Source organism: Lissotriton helveticus, chromosome 1_1 (assembly GCF_964261635.1).
Source record: "Lissotriton helveticus chromosome 1_1, aLisHel1.1, whole genome shotgun sequence".
In the NCBI taxonomy this organism is placed as follows: domain Eukaryota; kingdom Metazoa; phylum Chordata; class Amphibia; order Caudata; family Salamandridae; genus Lissotriton; species Lissotriton helveticus.
Genome location: NC_136057.1, coordinates 314,762,487 through 314,784,163, shown reverse-complemented (window position 1 = coordinate 314,784,163; position 21,677 = coordinate 314,762,487). Strand labels below are relative to the sequence as shown.

Sequence of the window (21,677 nt, the reverse complement as noted above, 5' to 3'; positions counted from 1 at the left end):
CATAGTCCAATTCAAACAGTCCTGTGAGCCATTGGCTCTTGCTCTGGCACGAAACTGGACAAAGGACATGGGAGTATCCTCCCCACTGTCCTGACCCTCCCCGGGGAGAAGGGTCCCCTGAAGCTGTCCAACACTCTCCTGTGGGTACATATGTGCTTAGCTGGCTGTAGGACCCTACATTCCACGTGGACAAGATTCTGATCAAGAAATCACTGACCTTCGACCCTCTGTACTTCGCTGGACTTCGACTGGGCCCGACTTAGTCTCCCTCTCTGTCCAAAGCATTGTCTGCGCCTGTGCACGATACAGGACCTGTGGAGCATCAAGGACAACTGAAGTATCCCCCTTCAGGTGAAGGAGTCACTCCCCTGCATTTACAGGCACTACAACGCAACTGACCGGTCTCCTGATCCTGAGCTCCTGTGGAGTCCAAAGGCTCCAGCAACACAGAAGGTGGGTACCTATGTTCCTTGAGGTTGAGCTGCCCTCTCACTGAGTTTGAGTCCAGTATTCCTCGTGGGGACCGCATAACCCGAACCCCTGTGCACCGCGTGCATTTGCAAGTGCATATGCTTGTTGGCGTTCCCCAACTAAGTGCATTGGGCTATCAATAGCCCCAACCTATGCACACATTTCGTACAAAGGACTTCAGCCTCCTTGCACTCAGTGGCCTGCAAGCTGTTTTGTGAAACTGCTAGATGTCCCCTTGCGACTCCTGTTCCTCCGGCATGTGGGTCCATTTGAGGGACAAGACTCCTTTTCTTGCGACACCTTGGTTGTTCCTGGCCTGGCCTGACTCCCCTTGCTGTGGTGAGTCTCCTGGTCCTTGCGGGGCCAGACCCTGACCTTCCTCGACCTTCTTCGTGGGTTGCCGCTGCCAAGGCTTGTTGGTGCTCCCGCCGGACACTCACCCCTCAGCACACGACATTCTTCGTGCGACTGCTCGTATGCGGCTCCTGGTCACCCTCGACGTCCGCTGGTCCCCATGGCTGCAGAGTCTAGGTCTCCATCGTCTCACCTGAAGCACCCGGCATCGGTGGGCATTCGTCTACCGGGACCCTGGTCACTCCTGAGTGACCAGGACTCTGTCCTCTTTATTTTCCGGTCCCTTCCTTCAAGAATCCATCTGTGGGTTCCACCTGACACTTTTCCTCTTTCCAGTAGTGGCATTTCTTTGTCTCCCATTGAGATCGACAACGGTTTCCGACGCCACTTCAGCCCTATGCACCCGACTTGCCTGGGATAGATAACTGGTACTCCGGTATCCACGGTGAGGCGGCTCTCCAACCTTCTATGTTCCAAAGGAATTCCTCGTAATCCCCCGGGAAGGAGGGATTACGAGGAGGGTGGTGGAGTCGCGGTCGCTGCGGTTGTCGAGGTGGAAGTTGAGGTCTCCAATCAGGATGTAGTCCGTGGAGGCGATGGCATGAAGTGCGATTAGGTCGGCAATGGTGGTGGCGAAAGAAGCACGAAGTCCGGTGGGGTCTGTAGACGAGGTTTCCGCGTAGCGCGATTCTGGGGCTTCTCTGGAAGTGGAGGTGCTCTGTGCTGGAGATGGGGTCGCTCGTGCTGGAGGTGGTGAGTCGGAGGGAGCTCTTGTGTGCGATGGCGATATCCGGGGCGTAGTTGGTGTTGGTCCATGTTTCTGTGAAGAAGGCGACGTCTGGCTAGTGTTTAGCTGTTCCCAGATCTCTACGGCGTTTCTGTGTACGGAGCGCACGTTGAGGAGGATACACGTCAGGACTTCGGTGGTACGGGCGTCCGGCGTGGGTTCAGGCCTTCGTGGGTTCGGCGGTCGTGTGGGTGCTGTCGATGGTGAAGTATTGTCGGCAGTGTAGGCAGGATAACTGGCCATGGGTAGTGTTTGACGTTGATCTCTGGCAGTTGTTTTTTCTTCTGGGGTTGAGTGGAAGGAGAGCAGTGGGATTTTTGTGGTGGGAGGGGGGGTCGTAGATTCAGGGTCCCTGGCTAGGCCGCGGACGGGTGCAGACTGGCACGCCTTTAGCGCACCAGCGGCTGCCGTTAAGTAGGGGATGGACGATCAGCTCGGAGGCGTGAAAATGGGCATGTGTAATGGGCAGCAGCGGCAGGGAGGAGAGCCAGGCAAAATAGAAGCAACAGATAGCCAAGCACTAAACTAAACAGTAATAGACTGTCAAAATGCACAAAAAAGGCAGCAGTGAAGTACAACAAGTGGCACACAGCAAGTGGTACAAATTACCAGCAACTGCGGCGAGGAGATGAGCAGCAGCCTGGAACAACGACTTCTTTCCTCCCCTGTTCCTCGCATCGCCTTCAAGCGTTGACACGTCCATAGCGGTCAACCTTAACTTTTCGATTTACCCGGTCTACACATTCCCCACTCTTGGCATCTTCCCAGAAGCTCTCACAACAGGATAGATACTCCAACTCCTAAAGAAACCTACGCTAGATGTTGATGACCATGCCAACTACCCGCCCATCATTCGCGAAGCATATATCCGCAATAGAAATGAAAAAGGAGCCTGTTTTCAACTTCAACATCGCATGAGTGCTAACCAGCTCCTCTGCGACTTCAAATCTGGTTTCAAATCACTGTGCAGCACTGAGACAGATACCTTATACATAGTTGAGTATGCCCTTCTGACCACAGATCAAGATGACCCATGCATTCTGATATTGCTGGACCTCTCGTCTACTTTTAAAAGTCGACCATCCCACCCTGATATGCACCCTGGAGTCCTTAATGGGATTCATTGTCAATGTCTTTTTACTAGTCCTCCTCCTACCTTTTCTACCAACACCAGTTTTCTCACATAGGCACATCCAGCTCCCAAAATCTTTATCCCTCAGGTTTCCATAGTGTTCCCTGCCATCTTCACCCTGTAAATGGAGCGACTTCGTGCTGTACTCACAGTTTGCATCAGGATTCACGAAAATGCTGATGATGCATAACTCTTCTTGAAAGTCGCCTCTGCTTCTGACATCTAGCGTCTCAAGCAGTGCCTGCACAACACCAGACATTGAAAAAAAACAAAAGTTGGCTTCGTACCAGTTTTTCTCTTTTATAGTAAAACCGTTTTTCCAGAATGCAACTTTAGAAGTACTGTTCAAGCCCTTGTACTCCTGGATATATGGTGGTGATTATCTCCTCCATGCCCTCTCAGACTACACACAGGCAGTTCATAAAGGCATCCCATGTGCCGCAGCACATGGGACCATATTCCTTTAGGCCCTGGATCACATCACCTCTGCTCTGATGGAACTCTATTGGCACACCTTAGTAGGCCCACACCATCTTCAAAACCAGCTGCATCGTGTGCAAAGCCATCACAGCCAGTATCCTGGTTATTTTGCAGACAAGCTCACCATCCCTGGTTATCTGCACACTCAATGCCGGAACACAATCAGACTGGAGTCTAAACGTGTTAAAAAAAAAAAAAAGAATAAAAAGGAGCATTCCTTTTACGCCTATATACCCAGAGTCTGGAGCAATATCCCCCCCCTATTTATGACGACTGCCCAACGCTGCTCCTTTTTAGGAAAGAGTGCACTCATTTAAAGACCACTATATCACAGTGCATTAACAGTGTACAAACCAGTTACTATTCCTAACTCTTGATTACTTTGTTTGTCTTTGACAATGTAAAGCGGTTTGCTGCTTTTTGGTTAGGTTTGTGATATAGAAATACTACACAAATAAATACGTTCATTGATCATCTACTATGCATTCCGATATTTTGAGTCTTGGGGGAAAGCCAGAGGTTTGCAGCATCAAAAGTCTCACCCTTCTTCCTTGAGGAGGCCCGAGCCCTCTGTTATTTTTTACCTGTATGGCCGTTTCATGATTCATTTCGCTACTGGTGCACAGATGACTGGGCTGTGAAAGAAGCCAGTCCTGCTTGTGTATTACTACTAAATCGTGTAATACTGCCACATTCACCCTCCTGTGTGATGAATATTTTCTAACAAAATGGTTTAACCATCCACTACATGCTGGCATTCAGAAATAAATAGCGTGTGTTTTGGAGAGATGCTTTAGTCTGAATTGGTCTAGCTCCTTTTCTTAAGGCACCCACGTCGTGCCCTCTGCTTTTGTTACCCTGCAATCCTGTTCTTTCCTGGCAATATCCTGGTAGTAAACCGATTGGCATCCCTGTGCAGCCCTACCCTGGGTCAGTACAAGACATCCCAATCCAGAAGTGGTCAGCAGTAGAGTTAAAAGGTATCAGTGGGCCTTAACACAAGCAAGGAATGTCCGCCCCTTTCCTCTGAATAGATCTTAAATAACAGCCATCGTTGATGTACTCGCATTCACGGCCACTGTGCACGGGTGATGCCACCACCACAGGAGCTCTTTAAAGGGAGGGCTCAGACGTGAAGAGGGTGGCGTTTGCATATTGTCTGCAGACAAATTTTCATAGTCTTGAACATTTAGAGGGAACTGCAGGGAGTGCTTCGATGACTGCGCGTATGTTGCAAACCGAGTAAAGAGCGAGAAATCTAGAACCCACCTTCTTTGACATGGGGTAAACGTGAGCGTTGGGCCGGAATACATTGTTTATCGTGGTAATTTCCTGACAGTGGCTGGATTTGGTTTCTTGTAACTGCCTGCGAGGTCATGCTCGCTCATGCAGAATTTATCAGTGATTACTCGCAAGGTCTACGAGTCGGAAGCGTGAAATCTGGCCTTGACTCGCGCGGTGACCTTGGTGGCTGTACTTTGTTTCCCTTTGTGCAGAACCCACCCGCTCTGCGCTTCTTTCTACCTTCTAGTCAAGCCTCTTCGTCCTCTTTCTTTTTGAGGTTAACTAACCCGCTCCCTGCCCTATGCTTAGTGTTTCAGAGGAGCTGCTTCCCTGTTATTGTACCCTCTTGCCCGCTGGTGGCACTATGCTCTAGCCAAGTGAACTTTCGTGGCATTTATTACCAGGGTCTCTTTCGCGCGCGCGCCACCTAATCGGAGAACATTTTCAGCAAAGGTGGTCGCGTGGCTGCATAGGTTTGAACGACTTGTTTCATAAAGATTGTGCCCTTATGTATCAGCGCATTTCCTCATTGACGCAGAATGGTTAAGACCCCCTGATACATATGAAGCACTTGTAGAGGTGGGCCCGACCGCCGAGCCTGGATCGGATTCAGCCCAGGGTGTTTGGGTCGTGCTCATCTGCTAGGATAGTGACTATCCTGCATCTGTTAAGGGCTGCCTGTCAGGCCCTGCTTTCATAGCCTTCCCCCTTTGAGGTGACAGTTCCTCGGGAGCCCATTATCGCTCATTACTGCCCTAGTCTGCAGCATGCCAGCGTGTTCGTGAAACCCAGTCATCGTCTTCTGCATTCCCTTTTAATCTTGCTTGGGTGTTGCAGGAACAGCTGGCCGCGTCTGCCCGCCAATTTGTTTGCGCGGCATGTGCAGTCCAACGGAGCTTGCTGCCTCTCGTTTAATAAGGCCTTTGTGGCTCAAACTCTGCACATCTGTTCCCGCTTTACTCCAATTAATTGGCGCGCTCAGCGCCGGGGCTGCCAAGGCGCCCCTATGCTGTGCATGGTTTTGTCAGTTAGCGCAGCTCCAGCGCGCGCCCTGCCTGCTTTCATGCTCCCACTTCCAGCGCGCGCTCACAAACACACCTGCGTCTTTTTGGGAGGAAAGCATAAAGCGAAGACCCTTTCAAAAGCTTCCATTGTAACTCTGCTGCGCATTTCTGGCTTCAGTAGGGGCCTCGCCAGTGTCTTTGATAAAAATGTTTTACATAGGTCGGTGGTTCTTCTGACGCGGATCCTGCTGCACCCGTAATGAGTGAAGTCCTTGTTTTGTAAGTTTGTCTTCTGTGAAATGTTGTTTTTAACATCGATTGCACGTTGTTTCAGAGCAAGTTAGCAAAATCTGTTTTATTCCAAGTGTAGTTAGTTAGTGCAGGCAGGTGTGCAAGCTTGAACTTTAGCTAAGTGATTCTGACTGCATGTGTTTTTCCACCAGAGGACGGGGCATTGGTGTGTGGACTGGAGGTGCTCGGTGTGTTTTACGTTGCTGCATCACTAGACTCTGCTGGCATTGGATACAACCTAACCTATAGTAGAGGGTATTACCTGCTCATTCCCTAATCTATGGAGATACCCTGATGGTTGTGGTAGTTGAAAATCTAATGAGCTGAGGGGCCCTCTTGCCTATTCTTCTGGTATAATAGTTTATTGATTCTCGATGTAGAATCTCCTCTGCTCCTAAATGATGTTCCTTTATTAGCTGCCTTCCGCCCATGTGGTGGAGAGTTGTGTACATGCCTTCTTTTTCACATGGCTGTGCATAATTTGGTGACGCCCATTCGGGAGTTCATATGCTGATTGAATGATGTCCGCCGTGAGGACTTGATGATTGTCCCACAAGATGGAGCGTCCCCTTGAGGTTGCCTTAGTTGTAACGTCTATCTTACTCCTGCCTGCAAGTTCTGTGGCCTGTTGGGATAGCTAGGTGAACACACTTACATCGACGAGTCGGCATGTAGTTTCCTTGCCTTTAATAAATTCCTCCATTTTTGAAACTGACCATTGTGTGGAGTTTAATACAGTATTAATCGTGGAATGACATTAGTATTGTCAGTACTTCCCCAAAAAACTCGCTGGGGGGTTGGGAAGTTTTCAGAACCTGGCTTTCCCGCACCCCTGCAGTGGCGCCTACATTAAACCATCACTGAAAACTCCTCCCTGACTCCTGGTAGTTGTAAAGATCAAGTCCTCTGCACGGTCTTCAAAACCTTATAGGGAAATTACTCAAAATGCTCTGCTCTTTAGCGCTCCATTAAGCACCAGCCTTTGCGTGTTGACTTCATCCACATTTCCGAATGAACCTTCATCTGGCTGAAGTATGAGGGCATAACCTTGGGAGTCCAGGGCCCAATGTTGTGAGATATATTGTACCCAAACCTGCGAGTCAAACTAAAGCACATGTAGTACAGGAAACAGAGGAACACTCCGCTTTCCAAATGTGCCTACAGCGAGTTTTTATTTCCTACTGAAAGTGTTACAATTTAAGAACATGGACCAAGGTTCCACGGCTCTGAACAGGATTGATAACGCCCCACTTGAAATACAAGAGCAGACTTTCTGGTCTGCCAGCTGGTGGCTAATCCTTGCCCCTCTAATGCACGTCATTGGTGCCACCTGGGCCCTTTCCAGGGAAATTAGAGGGAGCTTAGTGAGGTAATCTGAATTAACTGTATTGTAATTTTACATTGCTTTGAAACATTTGGTGTCAGTCTGTTAGCCTCGTCCTTGTTGTATCGCCTGGAAATGTAGGCAGTTTGGCCAGAGCTATGGATTTTGAACAGGGCAGTCTGTTATGTGCCTGAAAGGCGCAAGGCCTGTTAGTGTCCTTTGAGCATCTATCCCCGGTTCTGTGCATTCATCTGGGCTTGATGTTCTGGAGCTGCCTCACCTCTTACAATCTTGTAAAAAACAACAGGAGTCTGACCCTTAAACCAGGTTGGGATCAGGCTAGAAGGATAAAATGAACAAACAATATCCCACGAGGTATTAATGAGTAGACAGTTAAGTATGTATGCCAAAAGCATTACTAGCAAGGAAAAAGGAGACTCAATTGGTTTTTAGAAAGTGCTTGTAGCATCATATATTTAAATTATAAACAAGATATACAGTTATGGCAGCACTGTATAGAAGCGAATCAAGAAGCAACCCAAATTGCACTTGGTGCTCGGTGTGTACGAGTGACACAAGGTGGCGACGCAAGTGACAGTGGTGCACAGCAAAAACGGCGCAAGTGGTGTGAGTGAAATAATATATACAGTGTGATGATCAAGAACAATGGCTTTAAATTATAATTCAGTCAGTTTAGGTACAATTTACAGATGACAGAGTGAGCCTTTGAAGGAAGTCGAGCCCGTGATTGCGCTGTGTTGTCGACGACGTTTCGATCCACTTTAGTTGGGATCGTCTTCAGGACGGGGTTGCGGTCCGCTGGACCTTATTGGTTGTGGGGATATATAGGACTTGTAGGTTCACCAAGAACCCGACGAACCCAGAGCCAAAAACTGAGCAGCAACTTGCAAGGGTTTTTTATTATGTGCCTGGTATATATCAATTATTCAGGGAAAATGTATACATGGAAAAATCGGTATCAAAGACACCTATGTATTTCTGAAATTGGAACAAACTATAGAGTTTAGAAACAGTAGATATTTGCACATTTCCAAAATTGGTAATACTCATACTAGCATGAGAATGATCGGTCATTTTTCAAAATGACTTCTTTTTGCACATTGTCCTTCATTTGGAAGGCAGAAATGCATTGAAAGTCAATAGGTAATAACAGTTGCTTCACAAATCTGAATTACCTGAAGTCTCACGATAAAAATGGTCCCTCACTTGTGTGGGTAGGCCTAGTGCCCGCGACTGGAAACGGCGCAAAACGCAATGTGGACACACCACAATTTCACAGTGAACACGCATTGGCATAGCCAATAGGTCTCGCTTTTGAGACCTTATGAGTTTAGTTATGCTACACAATATCCTTGGTGCAACAACATCAACTGTTGCATAACTTTTTTGCAAAACTTTATTATAAAAACAGTTTTAGATGGCCGCCTAACCTTGTGCATAAATGAGCACGCATGCACACCCATCTTTATGATGGTTTTATAAGGTCTCGGCAGTGTTGCAATACTTTCATTCCTGCTGCTGGACACAGCACCGAATTGGCCCTCTCTCCGACCAACATATTTATAACAAAAAAGTAGTTTTTAGGTTGGCTTGCGATAAAAATCTGGGGATACATCATTGCGGCTTTAATATCTCAGTGTTCGATCAGACATGCAAGGGGCACGAGGGAAGACAGAAATAACAAATGCGTCAGAGCTGACACTTAGGCTCGCCAACGCGGCCTCAATGCGGGGTGGGGGGCGCCGAGAGCGCCTGTGAAAAGGGAACCAACGGGCCATACTAAGAAGTTTTAAAAAAAAGTAAATGGAAAAATAACGATTTGAGCTAAGAGGGGCAGATGAGAAACAGAGGAGACCTGATGGAAGATCAACTGAACGTTGCCGATAGGGAGCAGTGAGAGACAAGAGAGAAAGGGAGGAGCCACGGGGGGCTTAAAAAAAGCTGAGTAGGACAGGTAAGGGTGGGGCTGGAGTAAATGAACCATGGGACAATACAGAGGGCAAGGGAAAGGGATGCAAAGGGGACACAGCACACAAGGGAGAGAGGCGGAGTGCTGAAAGCAAAAGAAAAAAAAACAAGCCAAGCCACGAAAGTGATCAGAAGGAGGAAGAGGGGAAAGCACAGGAAATAAAAAAACAAGCAACTTAACGACCCGTGACGGAGGAGATAGATGATGGCTGCGTGTGTGCCAGCAAAAGCCTCTGGTAGCACTTTGAAATCCCCTTTACTAAAAGTCGAGCAAGCAGCTCATGCGCTGCTCTTGGCTCGACCTAAAAATGACCCTTGCAAAGTGCCTAGCTGTAGTTTTTTAACCCTAGCTCTGCCGGCACCTAGGGAAACAAAGCAAACCTATAAATTTTTTAAAACTAGACACCCAGGGGAATCCAGGATGAGGTGACTTGACTGCCTCTCACCAGGTTCTGTTACTCAGAATCCCTTGCAAACCTCTAAAATTGTCAAAAAAACACTTTCCTCACATTTCTGTGGTGGAAAGTTGTGGAATCTGCTTGGATTCACAAAGTTTCACACACCCTGCGTTCTCCAAAGTCTTCCACAAAAAAAGATACCTCACTTGTGTGGGTAGGCCTAGTGCCCGCGACAGGAAACTGCGCAACACGCAATGTGGACACAACACAATTTCACATTGAAAAATGACCCTTTTTTGGCAAAGGGCCTAGCTGTAGTTTTTTAACCCTAGCTCTGCCGGCACCTAGGGAAACCTAGCAATCCTATACGTTTTTGAAAACTATACACCCAGGGGAATCCAGGATGGGGGTGAGTTGACTGGCTCTCACCAGGTTCTGTTACCCAGAATCCCTTGCAAACATAAAAAATGTATCCAAAAAAACATATTTTCCTCACATTTCTGTGGTGGAAAGTTCTAGAATCTGCGTGGATCCACAACATTCAATGCACCCCACGTTCCCCAAAGTTTTCTGAGAAAAATGGTACCTCATTTGTGTGGGTGGGTCAAGTACCCGCGACAGGCAAGGACCCAAAACCTATTTAGGCGACATCAAAATTACCTATCACAAACCAACCTGGTTTTACAAGGGGGGTCCCATGCGTTTTTGGCCCCGGCAGCCATCTAGGGAAACCTACCAAACCCACACATTTCTGAAAACTAGACACTCTGGGGAGTCCAGCTTGGTATGGCTTGCTTGGGTCCCCCAATATTTTCCTACCCAGAATTCCCTGCAAACCTCAAATTTAGCTGGAAAAAAAAGATTCTCACATTTCTGTGGGGGAAAGTTCTGGAATCTGTGTGGATCCACACATTTCTTACCACCCAGCGTTCCCCCAGGTCTCTCAATAAAAATGGTACCTCACTTGTGTGGGTAGGCATAGTGGCTGCAACAGGAAATGGCCCAATTCGTACTGTGGAGACTTCAAAACTACCTGGTTTTGGGTGGGGGGCACCTGGGGTTTTGGCCCCAGGCTCGCCGCCTACCTACCAAACCCACACATTCTGAAAACTAGACAGCCTGGGGAGGCCAATGAGGTATGGCATGCGAGGATCCCCCCAACGTTTCCCTACCCAGAATCCCCTGCAAACCTCAAATTTAGCTGAAAAAAACAGGTTTTCCCCCGGTACATGGCAGCATGCGCCGCATTCATGCCATGAAACTGTCTATAACAGATCTATCCTAAGCACGCTTTGGGATAGTTTTACTAAAGACCTGAACCAGTCGTGTGTTTTCTCTTTCTACTACGTTTGGCGTCACACGTGCTGATGTACACGCCCTTTTGCGTTCTTATGCGGACTGTAGGGAGTTTTTTTTTAAATTCTACCTGTGAGTATGCATAATTTAACACTGATTACATGCTGTGCCTTTTCAACCCCTCCCATGCTGATGACGAGCTCGTCATCAGCCACGGTGCTCGTGTGCTGATGACGAGCTGAGCTCGTCATGGCCATTAGAACGCTCGCACGCTGGGATAAATCCCCTGCTGCATACGTTTATTATCTGTGCTGAGAACTGGGTCCAAAGGGTATCTAAACATTTTACAAAAATTCATAAATGGTCACATTGATTTCTAAATGTAATTGAGAAAGACCTATGAAACAATTAACACGGGGTAATAACTGTTGGCCACTGCGATGCTCCTAAAGAAAGCACTTTAAGACCTTTCCAAAGCAATAAAGGCGTTTGGAGAGCAGTATCTGTAGAGAAGTCAGTCTCTTAGCCCAGGACCATTGCTGGAGATCATCTGGTATCAAGTCTTACCATTTTTAGTGTGTTTTCAAGTGGTTTTTGTGGGCACTCTTGTGTATGTTTGGTCAGTTACGCTACCCCACTCGGGTGCAGAATGGGATAAAACCTTGGTCTGCTATAACTTGCATTCCTCCAACCCCTTCTCCCGTCTCCTTGCATACTCTAATAACCAATGCCATGACTTTGTCATCTTTGGGCAATGCAAACTCAGTCTAGATAAAGTCTTACATCAACTGCAGCTTGTCCAGAATGTAGTCGCAGGCTTTCTAAAAATAACTAGAAGAGCCCACATCTCACTAGTACTGGGACGCCCTGCACTGGTTACCTATTTAATCTTCTGTAACATTCAGGCATAGTATACCTTAGACCTCATAATCCCTACCTTTCTGGCCAACACATTTGCAATCTATTAACCCAGGCCCCCTCTCAAATCCGCAAATCGATTTTTGCTTGTCACCGCTAGGAGCAGGACCGTCACTTATGGAGATTTCTCTATTTTTGCTGCCAACTTGTGGTGAACTCGCTACATTCAATTCTGCAAGCTTAGCCCAAGTTATTAGACTTCAACTGCTAAAAACCTTGCCTTTTAATTATTTTCCTCATTCCTCTCAGTAAGTTTAATAGTTCGTGTGTCTCCGATAAGCATTTGCTTCTCTGCTTTATACAAAATAATACAAAAATAAAATAACATGTTACTAAATCCGAACTACTTGAGAGCAGGTTAGAAGTCATCCAGGCTGTTTAGTCTCCAGTTCTAGACTGCTTGATTTTTTTGCTCTTAATCTTGGGAAGCTCTGATCGTTTCTTGTAGTAGATTTTACAGGAGATGACCATTGCATGACGAGGATGATGCATTGCAGCAGAAGTATCGACAGCAGGGTTATGCGTGGTAGAGTAGGGGATACGGAATGCGTAGGCAGTAGAATAATGTGGTCTTTGTGACTTGTTAGATCAAAGTAACCATGGTCCGGTTTGAGTCCTTAATGGCATACTAGCTACAGTAATTTTGGAATAGTTGGGTGCGCACATATGAAGGTATGGAGTGGCACTTCCCTCCTAGACCCAGCAAGAGAGAATCCATCTTTGTGGAATTTATGCATCAGCAGTCCACAATCTGCAGAGGTGTTCACGTTCAGAAGTCAATAAGAATCTGAGTATGCCTGACCCTGATCCAGGGGAGAGATCATTTCTTCTCAAACACTGCCTAGACCCGGGGGAAGTTGGATCATTTTACAGAGAACATGCTTGAGGAACAATGCCCATAATTGTACATCTAATGGAACCAGGTGTCAAATGGTCAACAATCTTAAAAAATATTGCGCTCTAAAAATCAAACAGAAGGACTAAATAGTAAAATACAATTCTGGCAGGATAAGGCTCTGGCTTCTTGATCCCAATATATTTAAGTATAAACATGAATGCTAAAAATGTTACCTTGTTTTCTCATGTAATGTCAGCCTTGCATCATATCAAGTTACTGGATAAATTTTGCAAGTCGGGCATGCCTGCTTTAATTTAATACCGCATCATCTCCCTTGTCACCTCCTATGAGTAGGTTTACTGTCTTGCATCATCTCTTTTGAGATGCTCATGCGACTTAAATACTGTGGTCATCCGGTGTCATGATGCCAAAAACATTTAATCTCTTTACGCCGTCCATTTAATTGGGCTCAGCGGCTACATATCTTTGTGATTTATGACCGGCTCCTGCAGGCACTTTCCTACATTGATCTATTCAATTTGTAATACTTTCATTTTGTTTGTTCATCTTTTTTATGATAGTTTCTATCTTTTTGGTGTCATCTGTGATTTCCTGGTGGCTATAAAAAAGGTTTTACTCTGCCAAAGTTAGGTGGTTACAGCTTGATAGTCTCTTTTTTTTTATTTATATGGCAGTAATCTTTGAACTACTTAACATAGAATGATTGTCCCAAGACTGGCAAACTTGGATATAAGCGGAGGAAATGCTTTTTGGGCATGGTACCAGACCACTATTTTGTTCACAACTCCTTGTTCAAACTTTGTTCCCATTGAAATCATTGCATATATTAAAACCCCACTCCTTTGTTCCTGTTTATGTTCAGTTTCCTGTGACTCATTTATCCAGTGCGTGCATGTGCATTATACATTGGTAATAGTTAACTAGCAAAGGCTCCCAATGCTTACCCTAATTTATTTAGATCCAAACATTTTAAAGGAATGATATTTAAACTTGTCAATTTGGTCCGCAGTTTAAATTGTGATATTTTACAAATGTATTTGAAGTTATAAAAACACTTACTTGTGTTGCCACTCCATAGTAATTATTTATTAGTGACAAACGTCAAACTTGAACACTGCATGCACCATTGATTAAACCAGAGCATAACAAATGTAAGATTTTTATGTGGCACACTTGAGCTAATTTACATAAAACGGACTATTACACGTCTAGAGTTATGGATAGCAAGAAGGGTTAGATTTGAAATTCGGTAAATTAGTTAAGAAATGGTTGATGGCACTAGGATAGCTGTCCAGAATTGACCACATTCAACACGGTTTGCTTTCAACCAGTAAGTTTGTAAATAATCCAGTTTACTTTATCACTGTGCTGACCGCTTCTACACCACATGCAAAGAAGGTACGAAAACAATGTTTCAATATAAGGACACGGAATGTAACCCCCCCCCCCTCTCACTCCCCCCAAAAATTGTTGCCTTTTGCATAATGTCCACTGAATTTATCTGACATAATCTTATTCTTAGTTATGTTAAACTTTTTCTTTCCCTGGAAATTGCTGTTATTCACAAACTAGTCCTCGAGAGGGTGGTGTTCATTCTAAAATTGCTCTACCAACTTCTTCCATTAAATGCATTGTATATTACTAGTGTGTTAAAAATTTTTTTTATCGTGATTTGTGATAATACTGCTTTGGGTCCTCCAGTGCATATAGATATCATCTACATTAGGCCATTCATTCAGTAAAACTAGAGGCTATTTTGAGCATGTTACAGATTGGTAACTGGGGGGCTAGGGGGGACATGCACCATAAACATTTCTGTTGCTGGCTGTACTTCATGAATCTTTGTCATAGTTTAGAAATGTTAAATCCAGATCAACTGGCTTTTTGTGCCACTTATGATAGTTCATTTGGTAAGCTTCCAGTTTAGTTGCGATTGTGAGAGAAAGATGTCGCTGAGATGCTTGAGAAGGTGTTCCATGTTGAGACTTTTTGGGAGGACAGTGTAAAAATATAAAATGATATGCTGCCTAGGGAGTCTCATAGTCCTCTGTTTTCATTCTGTTTTCAATTTAGGAGCCTGATGTAAACCGAACATTGGATGGAGGAAGAAAACCTCTCCATTATGCTGCAGACTGTGGACAGGAAGAGATTTTGGAGTTCCTTCTTTCTAAAGGAGCAGATATAAATGTATGTAATAGCTTAATGAATGTGGTATTGCTGTAATGCTGATTGTCACAGTTTTTAACCTCCTTAATAAAGAGCCCATTGTTCAGTTTACCCTTTATTCTTCTTCCTCGATGAGAATTAAATGATAACTTATCTACTCGAAGGTACCGCCATTTTTACTCGTCCTAACTCCATTACACTCTTAATGCTGCTTATACTGCTCATTTTGTGGTGTAGAAGTCAAACGTGCTTACTCCAACTATATTGGGCCGCCTTCATTTCTGCTTCTCTTCAATAGACCCTTTATTAAAACTCAGAATATCCATCATTTGGCTGCGGGTGTTTCAGTAAACGCAGTAGTTCCAGAATTTACTGAAACACCTGACAACTAGGCGTACAAGATAATAGGTATCCCTTCTGCCTATCTGGAGGCAAAGGCACCTGTTTACTCCATTTGCACAAAATGATCAACAGTGGAAAATTGGCCCTCCTCAATATTGTATGCTGGACTCACCACAGACAACCACACCGTGTTTTATGAGCGTACTTTGAATTTGTCAATACTAATTTAAACCCCAAAGGGTTGGTATTTATTACTCGACCACTTCTCGCTTGGTTGCATTGATAATATCAAATCTGGCAAGACCCACGTATCTTGCAGTGTGCCCCAGAGTATACTATTTTAGTGATTCTCGGGGAAGAAGCCCCAAAATGCCTTTTCATATCTCAAGGAACTCCTGCCTATGAAAATATTTACAGGGCAGAAAAGGTAAATAATGGCGAGTACGATTCCATTAAATCTAATTTGTCAAGAACATTTATTTGTAAAGAGCTGCTGAAATTCTCATCTGAAGTCCAATGTAGATTAAGTTATTATGTTGTTTGGATTTCTGAAGTGCGGAATTATCACCCGAACGGCACCTAGGCGCTAAAGCAGGTGTGTGGGTAGTTTGTTGAGTGCAAGTTGAAGAACCAGATCTTCAGCTTTTTGTTGAATTCCGGAAGCGAGGAGGACACGGCTCTTAAGTGTAGAGAGAGGTAATTCCAAGTTTGGGGCGTGATTTAAAGCTTAGGTGTCTGATGGGATAGAGGAAGTAAAGGCGGCAGTTGAGGTAAACTGGCCTATGTTGCGCAGTGCCTTGTATGCATCTGAAGAGTTTGAATTGGCAGTGTTTGTGTGTCAGCAGCCAGTGTGAGATGAGGCGTGATATGGATGCGCCATGGAAGGTCCAAGATAAATATGGCTGCACCTTTCTGGTTGGTCTGCAGATAGTGAAGGAGGTGGTTGGGGATTCCTGCATAGTGTGTTCCCGTAGTCTAGTCTATTGGTGACTAGGGCTTGAGTGACTGTTCGCCTGTTGTTCTTGAGATCCATTGGAAGATTTTTCTGAGGCTGCGTAGTATGTTAACGCAAGAGGAGCTAATTGCATTCACCTTTGAGGCCATGTTGAGTTTATCATCTAAGATGATTCCAAGGTTTTGTGTGTGGTTAGTGGGTAATGGGGTTACACAAAGCTCTGATGGCCACCAGGTGGAGTCCCACAAGGAGGTCTTATTCCCAAGATCAGCACCATCTTTCCCCTTGTTGAGTTTGAATCAGTTGTTTTTCATTCATTCTTCTACGCAGATCATGCATTTGGTGTAGTTGGATCTGGTCTTGGGGGCCTTGTCTGACATTGACAGGATGAGCTGGGTGTTATTGGTGTAGGAAATTATGGAGATGCCGGTAGATCTGATCACGTCGGGAGTGGTCATTCTTGTACATGTTGAATTGGGTGGGGCTGAGTGATGCGCCCAGAGTGACTTGAGAAACGCCTGCATTGCTCCCTTAGCAGACAGCATACTCTATTTTTGCTTGCTTTTCATGTTTGTCAAATTTCAGAAAGTATATTCAAAGGTAATAAGTTGAAAATTGCAGAAATATGTTCACTACTGTTGCTGGCTGAAGTCACAGTATACCCCATTCCTATTGATATCCGAAACTCATCCGATGACCCTTCACTGAATTTCTTCTTGCAGACGGATCACATTTTGTGACTTGGAGAACTCAACACGAGTTCTGGTAGACCTAAAATCCTTAGGGTGGCTGTTCGCCAGACTTTCTTGCCTTTTACCTCCTGTTTTGCAGATTCTTTTTGTTGGCCTTAGGACTCTGAGCATTTTACCACTGCTAACCAGTGCTAAAGTGCATGTGCTTCTCCTCCCAAACTTGGTGACATTGGTGTAGAACGGATTGGCCTATTTAATTTACTAGTGAGTTCCTTGTAAAGTGGTATAACACGTACCGAGGGCCTGTGGGTCAAATATTACTAGTGGCCCTGCAGCACTGATTGTGCCACCCACATAAATAGCCTTTCAAACCTGTCTCAGGCCTGCAGTACCTGTGTGTGCAGTTTAATGCCACTTTGACTTGGCATTTAAAACTTCTTGCCCAGGCTTAAACCCCCTTTTATTATATGTATGTTGCCTCGAAGGTAGGCCCTAAGTAACCGTAAGGGCAGGGTGCCATGTAAGTAAAAGGTAGTACATGGCTGTTTGTCACTACCAGGACATGTAAAGATTCAGACACCAACATTTGTTTTTCACAACTGTGAGGCCTATCCCTGTGGTAGACTAGCATTGGGATTTCCTTACACTTTTGAGCTGTAGTTCCTGGTCAGAGAAGAGTAGCTTTTTCCTGTTTCATATCTTTGGAATGGTAATGTTAAATTCAACTTCACCAGGGAGGAGGATTTTTAACATTGCTGTTTTAGAAATACCTCTTTTAGAGAGTGGTTATTTACCTGCATTAACTCCTTTGTGTGCCTTGACAGCCTGTCTCAAATACACATTTGGGGTGGGTGACAGTTACTGTTAGATGTGGCCCTTTTAACCGGTTTATCCCCAACCCTTTTGCCTCCTATTTTTCTAACCCTGTTTTCCTTGACTATAGGATTCTGGGCACTTTACCACTGCTGATCAGTGCTAACGTGCTTATGCTCTCTGTATAAATTGATACGATTGGTTATCCATGATTGGCATATTTGATTTACTAGTATTTCCCTAGTAAAGTGCACAGTGTGTACCAGGGCCTGTAAATTCAATGCTATTTGTGGGTTTGCAGCACTGGTTGTTCCACCCACACGAGTAGCCCTGTAAATATGTGTCAGACCTACCACTGTAGTGTCTGTGTGTGCAGTTGTAAACTGCCTTTTTGGCCTGGCAAGTGCACCCACTTGCAAGGCCCAAACCTTTCCTCCCCCTCCCCTCCCCTTATATGTACGATACCCCTATGGTAGGCCCAAGGTACCCCCGTGGGCAAGGAGTGTGAAAGGTAGGACATTTACTGGTGTGTGTGACATATCCTAGTAGTGAAATACTGTGTATTTTGTTTTTCACTATGGAAAGCGTATCTGTCCCATAGCCTACCATGGGAGTTGCTTTGTAACATCTTACAAGTATAACTTCCTATAGGGACAAGATTGAGAAATTAAGTTTAGGCTCTCCGAAATCAGAATTTATTTGCACACCTTTTGGTGAAGTTGGTTTTTAAATTCTGTTTGAAAATGCCACTTTTAGAAAGTGGGCATTGTTTTGCTTTGCCAGCCTGTGTGCCTCTGTTTGCCTCTGTTTGTTTTTATATTCAGCATCTGGTAATGGAATGACAGAACTGGGGGTGTGCATTTACTCTAGACAGTCTCTGGGCATGGGGAAGGGTTTGAGGTGTGCCCTGCCTTGCCTGGGTGACTCATTGTTGGGCTGAATAGACCTGGTCTGTATTTAGAGTGGTGGGAGGAGTTTTGCTTGCACCTGAATGGGCTGGGCCTCCTTTTCACAGTGCGATCTCCATCCTTTGTGGTCATGCTGCACCAAGGAGGACAGGGCTGGTGTGGACTGGGTTCAAAGGCCCTTGCCCCAAAGAACAGTAACAACATGGGGTATAAGTATTGTACCTAAAACCCCAGGACTTTAAAATACTTAAGGAGCAAGAGGACCCTGCCAAGAAGAAGAGTTGAAGTACCGTGTGAGGAGTGCTCCCTTTTCTGTTTGGCGGGGGGTCATAAGAGACGGTAGGGGTTGTCTGGAGGCTTGGAGCTTTTTCAACTAGTTTCCTCCACTTATGTCCCAGTATTCCATGTGTCACTTCTTAGGCGCCCTATGTGAGGGCCTCCGTGAGTGAGTGGTATGATATCTGTAGAATATGCTCGGTACATCTCTGTGCTGTGTGTGCTCCTCCTAGTGCATCTTCCCTTCGTCAGTGGGCAGGGCGTCCCTATCCTCAACTTTTCCTCCACCTTCTTGGCTGGCAGTAAGCCCTTTATGTGATAGTTAGCTGTCCTGGGGAGAAGCATCATTGACCAAAATCACTTAGGCTGTCAAAAAGAAGGGAACAATTGATCCCCCTTCTAGGTAAACACTTGAGAGAATTTTTTAGAAAAAAGACACTTGGTCATACAAGGTGTAAAATAAACAGCGTAGATCATCCTGCATGTTTTTGTCCGCACACCAATAAAGTGCTATAGCTAGTTTGATGAACTAAGTGGCAATGCCAGCAAAAATTCTTTATGTACCAGGAGTGTCAAATGATGACTGCATCCAGTGGATTAAGCATTTTAAAATAAGTTCCTCTAGTAGCAATTAGGCTATAAGCTGTAGTTCAGTATTAAAGTAAGCACGGTTACGATCATTTGGAAACAAAAGGCAGGCAATTATTTGATCGTATTTCACAGTTGTAGTGGAAAATGATAATGAATGTGATGTGTTCATCGAAGTAAAAAATATTATGGAGCTACATTTTGATAACTCAATGAGTATTCTTATGTTGCATTATATAAACAATGCAAGGAAGGCTTATAGGAGCAAATCAAGAGAAGACGATATATACACCAACACAACGTAACCAGCATTATCAAGACGTATGTTAATTCCTGGCCTGGGTTTTGATTGCAAGTGAATGATTAAAACCTCCGACACTAAACCGTAATGAATGCTATGACAAAGAAGGCTTAACACAAAATAGGTGGACCCAATAATCCCCCAGGAAAATGGGGATGTACAACTAGAATATAAGGAAGAGCTCCTAAAAAAAAGTTGTGAAATGATTGTATCAACTGCTTGTGGATCGATCTCGGCCAATCGAGTCAAAGTACAATCAATAAAAAGTAGAGTAAAATGTATCGGGTGAGAATAATTCAAAAGGTTTTTTAGTTTTCTTTAACCTGTTTTTCCAATACTAAATCCTAAAATCATGATGACCTTTCATTGGATATAGAACAACAGCACGCAACAACCCATACCACATGGGTAAATAAATCCATCAATTTGAAAGGGCCTTCGTTAGTGCATGCACCACTCATCCATAAATAGGCTGATTCAAAGTCTTAGTGAACATGTATAAGAAGTACTGTGTACAAGTTGTTGCGCTGATGTGGGTTAGTGGTCGACTTTTCAGTTTCTTATGGTATCAGTTTGCGAGGCAGTCCTCAGGACTCTGTGTCCAAAACCCGTAATTGTCAACCCTAAAAGTTATTGCAAAATGATTCCTTCAGAAGCTCTTCCTTATGTTCTATTTAGGACACAGAAGGCAACCGATTGCTCTAAAGAGCAAGTAGAGTAGTACTTCCTGGATGTACTGCAGTTCATGTTCTGCTTGGAGAAGGAGATCTGATCTAGTGACTGCGGTGCTGCTTTGATGCTTGTGGGCCCTTGATGAGAAATGGCTAGTTTCCCAACAAGTCACAGAATCTTCCACTGCTTAATAAACAAGCATTTACAATGCAATGGTTTTGCCTTTGTTAAAGTTAGAGCTATTGGCATTGCTCTTGACATTATTTTTATTTATGTTTTTTTTAACATAAATAAATGGCATTGTCATTTACAATGCCACTAGCTTTATCTCTCGCAAATGACACACACAAACACACACAGAGCCCCCCACACAGAGCCCCCCACACACACAGCCACACAGAGCCCCCCACACACACAGCCACACAGAGCCCCCCACACACAGCCACACAGAGCCCCCCACACACACAGCCACACAAAGCCCCCACACACACAGCCACACAGAGCCCTCCACACACACCCACACAGAGCCTTCCACACACACCCACACAGCACAAGCAGGCAACAGGGGCACACGGAGGCACAAGCAGGCAACAGGGGCACACGGAGGCACAAGCAGGCAACAGGGGCACACGGAGGCACAAGCAGGCAACAGGGGCACAGGGAGGCACAAGCAGGCAACAGGGGCACGAAAACGGAGGCACAAGCAGGCAACAGGGGCACGAAAACGGAGGCACAAGCAGGCAACGGGCACACGGAGGCACAAGCAGGCAACAGGGGCACACGGAGGCACAAGCAGGCGACAGGGGCACACGGAGGCACAAGCAGGCGACAGGGGCACGAAAACGGAGGCACAAGCAGGCGACGGGCACGAAAACGGAGGCACAAGCAGGCGACAGGGGCACGAAAACGGAGGCACAAGCAGGCGACAGGGGCACGAAAACGGAGGCACAAGCAGGCGACAGGGGCACGAAAACAGAGGCACAAGCAGGCGACAGGGGCACGAAAACGGAGGCACAAGCAGGCAACAGGGGCACACGGAGGCACAAGCAGGCAACAGGGGCACACGGAGGCACAAGCAGGCAACAGGGGCACACGGAGGCACAAGCAGGCAACAGGGTCACGAAAACAAGCACAAGCAGGCAAAAGGGTCACAAGCAGGAATTGTAATTTAGACGGGGCTGAAGTGGAGAACGGTCAGCAGGGAAGTAGTGCGGCTGGTGCAGTGGTACCAGGCCGAAAGGTGAGAGGGGCTGTCTGCACCCCAGTTTGGACAGTTTCCACTACCTAACAGGGATTGGTGGGAGGGGGGCGTACTTCTTGCTTGCTTTAGGGCTGTTACTTCGGGGACGCAGTGCACGCTCTTGCCTGCTGCCTGCC

General features: G+C 45.6%; 1 protein-coding gene across 1 annotated transcript in view; it reads left to right on the top strand.

Annotated features, from left to right (window-relative positions):
• The window catches only part of MTPN (myotrophin), a 314,032-nt gene that overhangs the window by 116,035 nt on the left and 176,320 nt on the right, over positions 1-21,677 (top strand). Inside the window, exon 2 of the mRNA XM_078671781.1 lies at positions 14,661-14,774. Within this exon, the coding sequence (XP_078527907.1) occupies positions 14,661-14,774 (114 nt within the window). The remainder of the gene's footprint in view (positions 1-14,660; positions 14,775-21,677) is intronic.